At 38.9% G+C, this 15,927-nt stretch overlaps 1 protein-coding gene across 1 annotated transcript; it reads right to left on the bottom strand.

Annotated features, from left to right (window-relative positions):
• Positions 1 to 430: 430 nt before the first annotated feature.
• Positions 431 to 3,929, bottom strand: NDUFA4 (NDUFA4 mitochondrial complex associated). Its single transcript, XM_074900337.1, has 4 exons — positions 3,770 to 3,929; positions 3,079 to 3,167; positions 2,699 to 2,759; positions 431 to 651 (listed from the first exon to the last, which is right to left on the bottom strand). Exons 1-4 carry the CDS (start codon positions 3,809 to 3,811, stop codon positions 595 to 597), a joined length of 249 nt encoding a protein of 82 aa, XP_074756438.1. The 5' UTR covers positions 3,812 to 3,929; the 3' UTR covers positions 431 to 594.
• Positions 3,930 to 15,927: the final 11,998 nt, after the last annotated feature.

The following is a 15,927-nucleotide window of genomic DNA, read 5'->3' on the forward strand; positions in this document are numbered from 1 at the left end:
ACAAACTGCTTATGACTTAAAAAAAAGGGGAAGAAAAGCCATGAAACCTTTTGCAGACAGCTTGGCCTTTTTTTTTTTTTCTTCCTTCCAGCAACATACGGCAACATCTGTTGCCTCCCTGCTGGACAATGACTTGTAAGCATTGACTTGTCTGCTACCAAAACTTCTTAAAGTAGAAAAATTCAGGTGTAATTAAAAAGTATATATATTTGCACACACTTATAATATGTGCTTTCAACTTGCAGTTGGGTATACTGCAATGAACATGCAATTATATCCCTAAAGTCAAAAGACTGAGTATAAAGCCCATCAAGACAACTTTGCTGTCTTGCTGAGGAAACACGTATTGGCATTTGCTTACTATTTGATTGATCACAATAAAAAGTTCATAAGAGGATATTCTCATTTTGAAAAATTAAAAAGTAGACACTTCAAGTTTCAGACATTTATTAAGCCTCATCAAAACACTTTCAAACACATGACCTAGTGCAGCATGAGGCAAGTTTGATTATTTCCTGGATGATTAAGCATGACAATTGTGCGGACGGCTTCCGGAAGACCTTTCTGCGCAGCCTACAGAGATGAACGTGTTGTTTAGAAGTCTGGACGGTCCTTTTTCAGTCTACTGTAGTCTATATTAACCGAGTAGAACTAGGAAAGAAGGGGAGAAAAAAAAATGAGTAAGAAGCTCGACTACCCATTTTCCACGGTATTTACTAAAAAAGCATTATTTGAACTCATGTCAGGAAATTAAAAATCACAGTTTGAGTCTGTACACTAGACAATAAATAAAAACTTTGAAGAGCAGTAATTTTTTAGTATTATCTTCATTTTACATACAGTATTAGAAGCTCTGCATTTAAAATGAGGCAGTGCTTATATTTACAACCAGAGAAAACCCACAGAATCTCTTCTTTAATCCTCAGAATGAAAAAACCATTCACAGGAAGTTCTGACAGTACTGCTGAGTTTATACTTGTCCAAAATCTATGTGCTCCTGTATACTGAAGGCAACACCTACCTGGCCAAGTGGCACAAAGCACTGTATGTGAGCAGACAGTGTTACAAGGGAACACCGAGAGCAGTGCTGCAAAAGCCAAGTTTGGTTAAAGCAGCTGCATCTAGAACTGCAAGGTATGACAAGGAGGAAGGAAGTAAGACAGATCCTTTCACATTCTCAGTTTTCAGTAACAAAGCTGGATCCCATTACAAGCAATTAAAACCATCCCAAATAGTCACTGAGGATAATGAATTTACCGACTAATAACATATTTTGACATCCCAGCCTGACTTGACATCAAGCATGTGATGCTATAGTTTTTCTTTTAAAAAAAGTTAAGAAATATTTATCTGATAGCTTGGTTATTTTCATTTATGCCCAATTTTTTTTTTTTTTTAAAGATCCTCAAAGAAACAAAACAGCCTACAGTACATTCAAATTACAGCCTTCTGTGCAGCTTCTACAGTAATGATCAGGTCTTCAACCATTTTCTTTGGGAAGACTGAGGATGTTGATATGACAAAAAGAAGTTTACCAAAGAAAAACGATTTCATCAAAAGCTAAAACTTGTTATATATAAACTTGTAATATTAGCCTTTTACTAAACAGTCATCCTCAATTTAGAGTATCTGCCTTTTCATTTCCCACAGTGCAGATTTGGAAAAAAAAAAATCCTCAATGTTACAGACACCCAAATATGGTAAACCCTGAGGCTGTGTTTGCATGCTAAGACAGAAGGGGACTGCTACACAAGGCATGCACGCTTTAAAAGAATTTGTGCTGCGCACTATGTTGAATTTGCGCTGTGCACTATGTTGAATTTGCCTTTTTCTGCTATTTAAGAAACAGCAACATTCCAGAAGCAGCAATGAAAACAAAGTTTTGTGTTATTCCCGGACCTTTAAGGGAACAGCAACATATTTTATTTTGGAGTTGAGGGTTGCATGGTGGTTTTTTGGGTTTTTTTGGTTTTTTTTTTCTTATTTCAATGATTGGAATAGTAAGATATGGTACTGAACAGACACTAGCTTTGAAAACATCGTAGGTTTTGAGTAGTTTGCAGATAATCTCAGAATATTCTTAACAGGAATCTACTAAAATTTCAGTAAAACATGATAAAAATATGATTTCTATAAACTACCAATGATTTGCTAGTTTTTGACACATCTTTGCATTCTTCCTCATTAGTTCAATTAAAGAATTGAGTATTACTTAAAGAACTTTTGTATTGCATCCAGTTACTTACAGACAGCTGTTTTGTTTTCAATCAACTGCAGAACCAAATTAGTGCTTATGTTAAACACTAACATTTTCCTCTTTTGCTTCTAAGGAGTAAAGGCCAGAGCTCAGGAAGTTTAGTTCAGAATGTACAAGGTTTTGTCCTTCTCCCTATAGTTTATTTCCTAGTATTATGAACTAGTATATACTACTTCTTGCATAGAATTCCTCTTTTTCTTACAGTGCAATATATGACTGCTTCCGTATAGACTTCTTTCACCCATTATCAACCAGCTCTAGGAAATCTTTGTATCTCAAACTCAGCTCTCTCTGCTTCGAGTTCTAGAGACAAACAAATGTTGCACAGCACAGGAAATATATCACTCCTTCAGCTACTTTCCAGTATACTCAAACATCCTAAAGCAGTTAGATCACACCCTTGGTACTATGTTTCCTAAAAATCTGTATTTTACACTTTACCTTGTACTGGTCGCTGGGAGACAGCTTGTTCCAAGGTTCTGGATTATTTTTCTTATCCCAGCTATTGAGAGAAACGCAAGAGATGAGAACATATTAAGAGAATCACACTACCTTCAAAATAAACCCAATTTGTATGTGTGCTGCAGTTACTAGGCCCTGGAGAGGCACCCCTTCAAATAAGTTTCCACATAAAAAACACCCAGTCCCTTATCAACAATCTCTAAATATCATACGGTAAACAAATCACCAAATCAAGGAAATATTCACTCAGTGCCGGTGATATTACAGCAAAACATTAAGGTCTTCAGAAACGTAAAAACTAAGGCAGTGAAGTTTATTTTTATATGCAGACTAGGTGCTGTCAATTATTTTATACATACCTGACATCAGGGTTGAACACAGCCAAGCGCATGAGATACAGGGCTGCGCCAACACCTCCAGATCCAATGATCAAAAACAGAGGGATCAACTAGAACAGAAAAAAATCATGTCATACCACATTATAACAAAACAGCATCATTCCATAACATTTCTGACTACAGCTATGACAAACCAAAGAACAAACTCACACACTTTGAGCCATAACGCATGGCCCTCTAAAACCCTGACATAAGCCCCCTCAGAGCAGGACATCCCTGGGGGTCAGAGAGAAACTAGCAGCTACGAAGAGGCAGACATGAAAAAAATAATGCTACATGCAGAACAACCAAACTTCCCGTAATGACACGTTTCTGAGAAACAAAAGATCAGTCCCTCCATTGCCTAAAACAACCACTACCATCTGCATGCCTGATAAAAATTAAGAAAATGGGAGTGGGAGGGGGGGTGTGGGGAGAGAGAGAAGCAAAAAGAATGGGAAAATCACCTCGGGCTTTGCTGCTGCAGCACGAGAAAGGCCCATACACACTAGAGAAAAAGGTGACCTGACCGTGTCCCGCCGATCAGCCCTGAGGTGCCCACCCGAGGGGCCAGACCGCCGCGAAGGGAGAGGGAAGGGGGGAGGGGGCTGCGATCAACGGGGCCGAGGGCACCAACCGCCATCAGGCAAGGGCGCAGGGAGGGGGCACTCACGCTGGGGTGCTTCTTGGCGTGGCTGACCACAACGCGGAACATGTTGGCAGCGGCCGAAGGTGTCTCTCCCTCTCCCCCAGGCTGCAGAGCCCGTCCTCCCCCTCCAGCCGCCCAGGCCCAATGTCACCCGAGGCCCCCGCGCGGGCAGGTGCCCGCCGCCGCAGCCCGGATGTAGCAGCTCCGGCGTTTGCCTGTTCGCCCGCCGCTGTCCCCCGGTCCGCGCCGAGCTGCCGCCGCCGACACCGCCGAGCGCTCCGGGCTTCGCGGGTGCCGCGTCGGCGCGACCCGCGGCCCACGGCCGGACGACAGGGCCGCGCGGGGAACAGGCACCTGCCGGGGCACCCCGGGACCGCCCCGCCGGCTGCCCACAGCGGCGCGCGGGCAGCGCCTGCGCTCAGAGGGCACGCGCGGGGCGGGCGGGCGCGGGAAGGCCTCTCGCACGGGGGCGAGCGGCTCACACACACGCCCCCCCGGTCCCTCCCTCTCTCGCCGCCTCCGGGCTGGCGCCGCAGGGTCCCCGGTGGGCGCTTGCCCTCCCCTCTGCGGTAACGGGGCTGCTCTGGGGACGTGCGGCGGCGTGGGGGTGCGCAGAGGCACCCCCCGTTCGCCATCACGCCTGTCTGCAGAGGTCCGTCTTCACCGTCACCCCCGTTAAAAGTCGGGTGGGGTGGTTTAAAGGTGAGACAAGGGAGTTAGGGTGTCGTTGTCTTGAAAAAGACAGAAGAGTGACAGTCTTCATACTAATTTAATTGTTCTGCTGCAGGCAGGGCGGCAAATGCTGCGTGCCTATGCAGTGCTGAGCGAGACCTTTGATTTTCAAATTTAATGTACACATGACAATGAAAAGAACTATGCTTGGCAGAGAGGTTTATAAATAATGATATTTTGGCCAAGGTTGTGTTGGATTTCATTATCTTCCTTGTTCAGTAATTCTAAACGAGCAGCAGGGCCGCTTCCTGGGTAATACTAAGCATGGACTCAAGTGTTACCCTAGTATAGTCTCCATCGCTGTAGATCTTATTTATACAGAATTGGGAACCTAATGCCTATCTGGGGGTCGGATCACTGGCCACTTTGATGTATGATTTGTTTCACAAAAGGTAAGTTTGCACCCAGTCATTAAGAACTTCGTCTTTAGGTAGAGCGAATACCAGCGTGCTACTAACCCAAGACAAAAAGACACCTTTTCCTAGGTTAGAAGCAGAATCACTTTACATGAATGCTAGTGGTTTGTGTGGATGTGTATCAAAGTAAAATCTGGAAGTAAAAAATAATGAAATGACAGAAAATAAATGTATTTAAGCAAATGGATGTCTTTTATTTCACTTACTAGTTCCACAGACTGGCATCTGCTTATTGTTCAAGAACTGTCTCAAATTGTCCCTTTCACAATAAATATTAAAAAAAGTCGTATTCCTTGCTTGTCATTCCATAATTCAGCCTTTTGCAAGAGCCAGTTTAATCAGGCTAACAGAGAACCATGGACAAGACAAAAATGCTGGCTGTTGGCTATACTCCTGCAGATATATTTGACAGGTCATTGGATGACACTGGAAAAATCGTAGCAATGTTTTCTTTGGACCCATGCAATCCTATTACTTGTCTTTCTCATTTGTTTTAGAGTTGATAAACAGAAAAGGAGCACAGTCCCTGTGCTATTAATGTCTGTTAACCCTTTCAGTATACGTCATCTGGTGGGGACAGTATTCTTCCATTTTTTCCAAATGAACAATTTGGCCATGTGGTTAAAAGTATTGAAAATAATAGTATTGCTGGTATTTTTTTTAATGAGATAAATACCTGAAATCTCCAAAACTTGGAAAGTTACACTGCTCAGCCTCTAGTACAGTAGCTGAACTTCTCACCATGTATTTGGATCACAGGAAATAGCAGGTGCCGAAGCAGCTGCGGGATAACCAGGGAGAGCTCAAAGGGTAGATGGATAGCCAGGAACCATGTGGGGCTGCTCAGTGAAAGTCGCCTCAGACTGAAACGGTCTGCACAGCCAACAGAAGGCTAAGTGGCAAAAATTGAGAGGTTTTGCATAGCCTGTTTCTACACTACTAAGGGAAGACCATTAGGGATACATTATTTCCACTAGGCATGTCTTGGGTACCTGTTTCTAGGAAATACATCATGGCTTTTATATGCTTCTCAGTATATTTTTTTTCCCTAATAATTTATACATTTGCTGGCTTCTTGTGCTTTTATGAATTTAAACAGAGGCATAGTACCCGATCAATTTGCAAAATTTGTCATGCATTTTATAGGTTTTCATAAATTTTAACCATTGTGTACATCAGCTTTTATTGCCTGGCCCTGTATTGCTCAGATGGTCCAGTGTTCATATACATGTCTTATTATTTATGTTACCTGGACTTCTGTGTATGTTAGTGAACTTTACAGACAAAAAAAATAAAGTGTAAAAACAAGCGGAAACCAGACTTTTTTCATTATAATTTTAGAAATTGTGGGTTGATGTTCTTAAAGTACAGCCAATGCAAACATCGCTAAAAATTCAATCTCTCAGTTGTCTGGCTTGGTGAAATTCTGAGTATAAACTCAAGCAACATCATGGTATCTTCATGGTGGATCCGTGGTTCCTAGAAACAACTACTTAGCTGCCCTGTTTGTGTGCTTGAACTACACTATGATTATATACATTGTATGTGCTAATTTATAGTAATGCTGTCAATATATTGGCCATACTTGAAGGCTAACAATTTTCTGTTACTCATCAAGAATCCATCCATTCCCTTAAAGAGAGTGAACACTAGATAAAGGTAGAGAATTTTACCCCTCTTTATCTGTCGCTTAGCTACTCAAGCTGAAAGTAAACACATTTATTTCCTCTTAAAGTTTGGTGTCTTGGTGTTCACAACTGACAATTAAATTTATGATGCTTTAGTTAGACTAGTCACTTCTTTTATTCTGACTAAAGTTATTTTTGTGTAGGTTTCTGCTTTTTAAATAAGTGAATCCATAAATCCTTCAGGTATTTTGGCAAGGTTTTGTGATGAACTGGTCCATTAAGAACTAAGGGTCTAGATTTGCAGGAGTGCTCAGCACTGCTGAAAATCAATTCCTCGGGTTATTCTGGTGCTTTATCATTTAATTTTTCATCTTTTCTTTTGTTCTGTACAGCCTCACCTCATGCCTTCTGTCTCTCACTTGTCCTTTGATTGCTACCATAGCTTGTTCCTATCCTTGGGCTCATTTGAGCTTTTGGTTTCAGAATATTTTTCTTCTATTCCAGATGCTTTGTTTTCATTATTTGGTGGCCTTCCTGATTATAAAGCCTTTCTTTCTCTGAACCTTACCTGTTTTTATGAGTCATATATCCACATATTTCTTCTCTTTTAATATCAGTTACGGTGTGCTTCATGTTTTTATATTAAAAGCAATTGATTTTAGCCACAGATATAATCATGTCGGATCTCCTGAAGAACAGGAATATGAAGTCATAATAAAATCAGAGGTTATTTGAAGAATTGCACTCCTAAGGTTTGACGGAATCAGATGATTAAAAAAAAATCAACAGAGACATAATTATAGTCACTTTGAAGTTACATATTTTAACAGGAGGAAAATAGGAAGGAAATACTACTAGATCTGGAGACGCTCCAATTTGTCACAGATCAAGACATTAAATTCATTGTGAGTTGTCCTGTATCATCGGGACATTTCTCTGTTAATCAGAACAATGTATAAACAGAGGATTTTCTGTAGGACATATAAATTTTGGTTAAAAGGCAAAGACTTTTAAAAATAATTCTGAGCACAGAAAAGGAATTCTAGGAGAGCAAAATGTATTTAAAAACTTTGGAAAAAAAAAAAAAGAAAAAAATGTAAACCCCAGCTTACATGCAACAAGTACACAGGGATTTTTGTGACTTCTTTTGTGGTTTGTGATTTTTTATGTCTTCTTGTTCCCATTTGTTTGTCTGTTCCCTCTGTTCTAAGTCCTTTCTCTGTACTTAGTGAGGGAGCAGGAGCAGAACAGGATATATGTATGCACACCTCTGCCAAACCCATTTTGAGTAGTATGTTTACATCTTCCTTAAAGTCTGAATTAGGTTTGGTTTTAACACTGTGAAATGGAGTGGCTGTGTATTCTATCCTTGCATCCCTGCTCTAGGGGCAGTAAGGGAATGTAGGGGACTGAGGTGGATGTGTTAGGGCAGTAACATTGCAATATAGCATCTTATGATAAAATCTTCCATTAAGTGTAAACATTATACATAACAGTTCTGCAAAAAAAGTCAAATTCATTATGTAACAGCTAAGTCAAATATGTTTACAAAGAAAAAAAATTGAAAGAAGAAATTACAGATATAGACTAGATTTGTTTTTTAAACTGCAACAAAAATATGTGTAGGATTTAAGAGAACTATGGTGAAAGAATATCAGCTACTGGAAACAAAAAAACACAAGGGCTCTAACAAAGACCAAATGAATTACAAATGGTACTGACTTATATGGTACGGAAATATTCTACTTCTCATTTATGTCTGCCTAAAGTATGGGTTGATAAAGTTTTTTGTCTCCATACATCCGTTAAAAGGACACAATAAACTTACCATTATAAATAGATTATTATTTTATAAAATAATAACCAATTTCAGTTAGAATGAGTTTATTTAAAGACCAGCTATGCAGCATGACCTGCTAGCAACCATAGAATCAAAATTTCTGTTAAATAGGGGTGCTAGAGATCTGGAAAAGAAAAAACTTAGCAACAGTGGTTTTATGTTCTACTACTAAGAGAAGAAGAGTTTTCTAGAGTTTATAATCTGCTCAGCAAGTCAAAAAATATTATTCTATTAAGACAGAAAAACTTTCTTAGTTCGCTTGCATTTATGTGTATAACTTATGATTATTCATTTATATTACAAATGCAAATTGTGTCCCGGATTTTTACAGTGCTATTTGTAAACATAAAGATATTAGCCCTAATATACAGAACTTTTGTAATATTACACTTTTATTAAGTGTACAACTATATAGACTGCTGTAGCATTAAAGTAATTATAATTACTTTTAAGCAAGTAAATCCTTACTTTAAAATATTATTCTTTTAAAATTAAAATAAATACACTCTTTACACAATGAGAGTGAATATGTGATTATGTGCTATTTAGCAAAAGTGAAATTACCAGTAATAAAATGAAACAAGGATTTCCTTAATCTTTCTTTCTTGAACTTAAGAACCTTCTGGCAAAATGTGGATGTATTTACAAGTATTTAAAATTTTGTCCTTGAACATAATTTTTATAAAATCCCTGTTCCTCAGCTGTCATAAATTGTTATTGGTGAAGCTGCATTAAAAAATCTAGAGGGAAGTTCTTTGTTTGTCCCTACAGAGTATAAAAAGAAACATTGGGCAGGACATTTCTTAGCACAAAAATGCTCTTGCCCATTCCTTGCATAGAAAACCTATTAAACTATATATTTCACAGGGAACCAGATGGCTATGAGTTGTTCATAATGGAATATTGAGGGGTTTTACCTGTCAGTTAATAGGTTCAAATCTGGCTCAATTCAATCTTTTTAGAGATTTTGGAGCAGCACAGACTGAGAGAGTAGGAACCTCCTGAGATAACAGATCCCCCAGGAGCAAACAGGTTAAAGCACCTGTCACTAGCAAGAGTTCTTAGCCTACTGAAAGTAAAACTTTGCAGTTGAAAGACTTCAGTAGTTATGGGAGAAAAACAGAAATAGAGATTTGTAAGAGTAATAAAACATTCCAAATGAATGAAATACCTGAAAATAATCAGGTTTTAAGTACCAACATTTATAAAATGTATAGAGTTTTTTAAACGCAGTATCATTCCCTGACTATTACGAAGAGAAAGCAAGAAAGAATGACATGGCAAAAGCAGAACAGCTGAGAATCAGATACTTAAAAGGAACTAAACTGTGGTCCCTGCTTACTCTCTAGGTTCAAGAAAAGAAACAGATTGTCTTCATATGTAAAATATCTTTTATTTTAAATTATATAATCTGCCAAGAGGTTGGATGGAGAAGTACAGGCCCCACAGAGCTTACACCTGGCTGGAAGACTTGAACCTGACCAGAAGACCACAAGAAGTTATTGGTATGATATATCTAAAAAATATGCTGCTTAGGTGCTTTTTTACAGATAATCTCTATCCTGCAGTTACATCCATAGATGGTGTTTCCCTGTAAACTGCTCGTGTTTGATTTGAAAAACCATCTGAACTCTATACATAACAGATAAATTTAATGGCTCAATAGAAAGTCAAAATCTTCACTAAAAATTTAAACAGGACTGGTACCTGGAACTGGTTTTAACTAGGTGCTGCTTCAACTATTTAAGAACTTGTTAGAGACAAATTAAAACTGCTTCAGTTTCTAATGCCTGTAATTGTCTTAAGGTTCTTGATCTTTCATCTTAATAAAGGAGGTTAAAGGATGCTTTTTCATTTCTGCTGTGGAGTAAGGAGAAGCACACTTGAATAATGCTTCCAGGATGATTCTGTGTTGTTTCTTTTACATATGCTAGGGAAAAAAATCATATTCCTTACAAGTCCTCTGCTCTGATGTTCAAAATTTAAGTTAACCTTTGATTAATCTTTTGTTTGCTTATAGTTTTCCCAAAGTACTCAAATCTCAGCTGGGTTTTTTTGTGCTGGGAATCCACACTGACTGATACAAGTCTTGGATTTCCAGGGCTGGCATGACAGTCAGGTTCATGCTACCAAAAACTATTACATTTCATCAGCTGTTGGCTAATTAGTTATAAAATCTGATCAGAGTTTGCTTTCTGAATAAAGCTGTTCTCCTTTACTGGAACAGAATAATTTGGTATTGACAGCCCTTTCCAGGACATACTGCTGCTGCCTAGGAGAAACTGATGCAGCTGCCACAGGAGTGACCCAAGCAGACAGTCTGGGAACAGAGCAAGCTGCTTAAAAGCTGCTTCTGAAATGTAAAAATAACAACAACAAAAAAAAGTATAATTGACTGTGCAACAGCTGTAAGGAATGATATATGAGAACTCATGTTCACTATGTATTCCAGACATTAAAGAGAACAATATAATGTTAACAAAGAAACATGAAACCAGCATATGTTTACAAAGTATAGTCTTACTGCTGTGGCATTATCTGCACAGGCTGTGCCAACAAAGGATTACACAGTTAGAAAAGTATAAATAGATTTTGTATTCTAATTTATTTTTCTGTATTTTTTTCTTTAATGGAGAATGTCAGTATTTTAATGGAAACACAATTTATAGAAAGAATAAGGCTCCCAAATCTAACAGTTTCAATAAGCCAAAACTTGTTCTCATTTAAGACAGTGATGGAGCCTTTAAAGGACAGGATGAGACATAATTCTGATCAAGCTATTTTCCACAAACCTAGGCTGGAGAAAATCTCATCTGTCTTCCACTAACATGTCGTATGCTTTTTGTTTTCTTTATGGAAAGGGTAAATAGAAATTCTTGCAATTTATGAACAGGATAGATACTGCTATTTTGGAAGAATGTTACTCATGTACTTTCCAGAGAAAACATTATTTGCCTCTCTTTTCTGCTGTAGTCTTTAGTGGAAGGTTGATGTTTGCAAAGTAGAAAGGTTTCCTGAATAGAAATTGCAAAAGAATGTTTTGCAGGTAGTTTAGAAATACAGTATGTTTTATGCATTGCATCAAGAAGAGACATGTCAATCCAGCTGCTAATATCAGATGACAGAACTATTATTGATTACTTTAGGAGTCTTTGAATTATGTTGCAGATCCTGACACTTGGGTAACACAAAGCCATCTGAAAAGCATGAATGTGGAGCGTGTTTTTCTTTGTGTTTCAGTGAATGACAGTGCTGTGGGGGCAATACATTTCACAAAACTTTAGGAATGCAGAAGTTAGTTTAGTTAAGCAAGGATCCTTTCTGAAATCAGTAGAAAGATACAGTCAGCTCCCAGAGTCAATCTAACATAGAGCTAGAATAAATCACTCTTTGAGGATGTCATCCTTGGCCTTTGCCAAAATCACTGCAGATAACAAGCTGATGCACAGGGATAGACTTCAGTTGCATTTCAGAAGATGTTACTGGATAAGCCTCATGCTTTCGTTACCCATCAGAGGAAAACCAAGATACCTGCAGTATCCTGGTATAAACCTGGTAAGACCTGGACAGCTTGTGCAGAACATACAATAATACCTGTTTCTTGTTATTCTCACATGTTTCACCCTGTGCAAAAATGTTTGTCTTGGGGTTCCTCCTATAAAGACTGTGATGTCAGACACTGCAAGGGCTGATCAGTTTTGTAAGCAGCCTGATTTTGAAGACAGTGGCATTTATAACTGGGGATAATCTACTGATACCTTGGCAGTGGTTTAAACCCTTTCCTGGCTTTGCCACCTGAAGTACAATTAAACAAAATCTGCATGGAAGGGCATAGTGCCAGGTCTGGTAAAGATGCAAGTAGTGGATCTCCAAGACGTTGCCCTTTTACAATTACAGTATCACCAATTAACACATTCACTTGAATCATTAGTACTTTATGCAGATAATTTCTAGCATAGCAGAATATGAAATCCAGTCCCATCTTGCCTCCTTTCTGGGTATTAGCCACTAAATAAATGTACGGAATTCACTCTGCTTCTGAGAAAGGAGGCAGAGCCTGTTTCAGCCTGGATGCAGATTGAAGTGCTGCACTGTACTCTAACTCATCTGCCACAAATTTTGGAAATTTTGGGGTTTTTGTCTGTATATGCACTTACCTAGATTAGTACAAACCTTGGTGTTCTGTTTCTAAGAATACAAAGTATCCCATGATCTCTGTTTAATAAATCACAAAAGCTTTATCAAAAAGTGCACAAAAGTAATTGCTTGGGCTGCTCTTGAGTTTCACTTGTTTTTCTGGAAACTTCTACACTGTTAACAGTTGTGTGATGTACCATTTATCCAGAAGTAATATTCCCATATTATCCTTTCTTTAAACAGTTTCATTTAAATGTAGGGAATTGTATTATTATTTTTATGGGAAAATTATAATAACATGTTTTGATGTGTGACTGAGCTCATCCTCTTCTTTCGAAAGATACATACAGCCTATCTGTAAGATTCACATTGTGTGATTGCATGAAATATATACCTGTAATAAGACTTCTGAGCAGGAATTTCTTATTTTATTTGAAGAGCAAAGTCTAGACTGAAATGAAAATTATGTGAAGGGGAAAACTACAGCATATTTTGGTATTTTTTCTTATATGTACTAAGACATCAAAATTTTTCTTTGAGAACAGGCGGAACATATGAGTTAGCAAATGTAATTAAAAATGAGTGTCATACATTTTTTTTTTTTCTGTGAAATACTGTTTTCATCTTATATTGCACAAGAAATCAGATTAAAGACAACAGACTGTTCTGCTTGTTTACTTGCTTGTTTCAGAACATCCTGGGTCTGAGAAAGTTGACTGCTGTCTGTCACTAACTCATTTGTCTGGCTAACTTACAAGGTTGTATACTTTGAGATGTTACTCTGTTGATGCTGTCTCTGCCCATCTGTTTTTCTTTTTTGGGACTTGCTGTTAAGAAACACCTTCTTCAGGCTGCCATCACTGTTTATGAAGACATAAGCGGATGTGGTGGTGAAATTCTCGCCCCTCCCTGCCCCTCCTTGTTGGGCTGCTTGGTGCCAGGTGTGATTCGACCCACATTCCCCCGAGCTATACACCAATCTGTGGAGATAAGGACTGCTAAGGTTAAGGCACCCCCTTAATGAGCCCGGCTCCTGCCCCTCCAGATTGCTTGAAATGGTTAAAACGACCCATCATCTCCTGATGGCCTGGCACACCTGTGCCTGGGATGTGGTCAATGGGAACAATAAGAGAGTTGAACATTCATCAAGTTCTTGTCCAACTGCTGGAAGGCACCAAAAGGTATCTGACAAAAGTCAGTTATCTTGGACTCTATAAATGGTGACCACAAGGGAGACCCTTTGAGCTCTCCTGGACCACAGTGGGCCTGTGACCAGCATCTCCCCAAGCTGGGACACCTCTCAGGTACCAAAACCCTTAAGGTGTCATCTGCTGCCAGAGCTGATGGAAGCCAGGATGAAGTCAACCTGCTCGAGTCTCAATTATCGCCCGTTGACGAATGCCAAGGCATTGTGAGCATTTGCTCTAAACTCAAGAGGGAAATTTTTCTTTGAGCTAGCTTCTCTTTCACCCGCTCTTTCTCTGTTTATTGGTGTGTGGGTATGTACTTAATTCTACTGGATCCAAATACTTTTGTCTGTCTGCGTGTGTTTGAATGTTTTGTGTATGCGCATGTATATATATATATAATTTAAGGTACCGTTAAATAAGTTAGTGTGAATCTTGATGATAAATTGCTGTTAGCTATTAATAAATCTAGATTTCCTACTAAATCATTACCGTGACATCCATGACAGTGCAACACTAACACTTGTGCAAAAGAGCTGTCTTAACAAACATATGTAGTACTCTGAAGGTGTTCAGGCACCCAATACTCTTGTCTTTTCTCCATGGAATGTAGAACAGATGTGGATGAAATGAATGAATTTTAAAATTGGTATCTTCTGCAAGCATAATTTAAAATGCTGGAGCTCTGAAAAGCAATACCCATGACAAAAATATGTCTCATGGGAAATACATTTTACACAACCTCTCCACAGGAGAATCATGTAAGGATTTTTTTTTTTTTAAAAAAATAATGTAAGGAGGCCAGTCTAAAGTTTAAATATATTTTTTTCAAAAAAAGTGAAGTAAGTCTTTAAAAGAACAATCTGTCGTATCAAATTTGGACTCAGTATATTTGTAGGGTAAAATGAGCTTTGATTAAAATTTGGCCAAACTGAAATGGCTCACATGATTTAAAAGCAAAAAACTCCAGTGCAATGAGTTTAAAAAGAAGTAATCCATACTGCATCTTCTAAAGAAACAAATCAGGACAGTGGGAATTTTCACTCCCTGTCTCTCCCTCTCTGCTCCCCCATTTGATCTGGGAGGGGAGGAAGCATGATTTTCAAGGTCATAGTTCTTTTAAATCAACTTGCTGGTATACTGTTTCAAGACCATGGAATCTGGAAGAGAGAGGAGTCATCTGAGGGGCAATAGAAAAGACTGTGTACTGTGGTTTCCTCAGATCTTTTTTGTTTAGAGCCACTTTGAGTCACGGAATACAAATAAATAGTAGTGATAACACAGACAGGTATGGTTTTCTTGTATGAAACAGTAAAGGATGTAGTGAATCGCTAAGACCAAGGTTACACAGTCATTTTTAATTCACAGTAAGTCAAAAGTGCTACTTGGGGAGACAGTTTGATCCATCCTTTGCCCCTGGCTACTCATGTGCCAGCACCAGTTCACATAAGGCTGTGCGAGTTTGGATCTGGGTCAAGTCCAGCTCATCGCTAATGCCAGCATAAAGGATGTGATTGCAAAAAGCATCCAGGAGAAGCAAACAGGAGAGGGTCGGTGGGATCGTACCCTCTCACCAAAGGCCTGAGTGATCTGATCACGTAGCCGCCACCACCAGCTGTGTGTGTCACAGCTGATCTAAGGTGGACTGCTGGTGAGCTGGGCAGCCATGCCTGCTTTCCTCTCTCCCTGTGTGTTCCTGTCCCTGTATCCCTGCCCCTGGCTTGCACTGGATCAATCAGTCTTGGAGCCACAGGGCTTCTTGATAGGTGAGATTTCTGTCAGCTCAGAATCTGGTTCACTGTATCGTTGAATAACTACAGAATTTGATACAGGTATTGAGGAACGGAAGATGGCAGATTTCATGTGAAACTGCACCCTACCATCATTGTGACTAGGGAGACATCATTATAGTTGGACATTCTCATTAAAAAAATAAAAGATACTTATAATCATGTCAGTGTGATTGAAAAGAACTTTTCTGTTTTAATTTTTACAGCATTTTCTGAGTTTGACAAATATTTAAAGAAATCTGGAAATTGATTCAATTCTGTATTTGATGAGAAAAATCCCAATGGCCTCATGCTTTTTGTTTGTATTTTCTTCCCCTTTCCAGTAGAAGTATTGATGAGAGAGAGTTTAATCCAGGGTCTCTTATTTGCCCCCTTCCCCTCATCTGGGAATGGGAAGAGGAGGAGAATGAGGAAGGAGATAGCAATCCTTTTTACAATTAATAAAAAAAAAA

Source organism: Athene noctua, chromosome 2, assembly GCF_965140245.1.
Source record: "Athene noctua chromosome 2, bAthNoc1.hap1.1, whole genome shotgun sequence".
NCBI classification, from domain to species: Eukaryota; Metazoa; Chordata; class Aves; order Strigiformes; family Strigidae; genus Athene; species Athene noctua.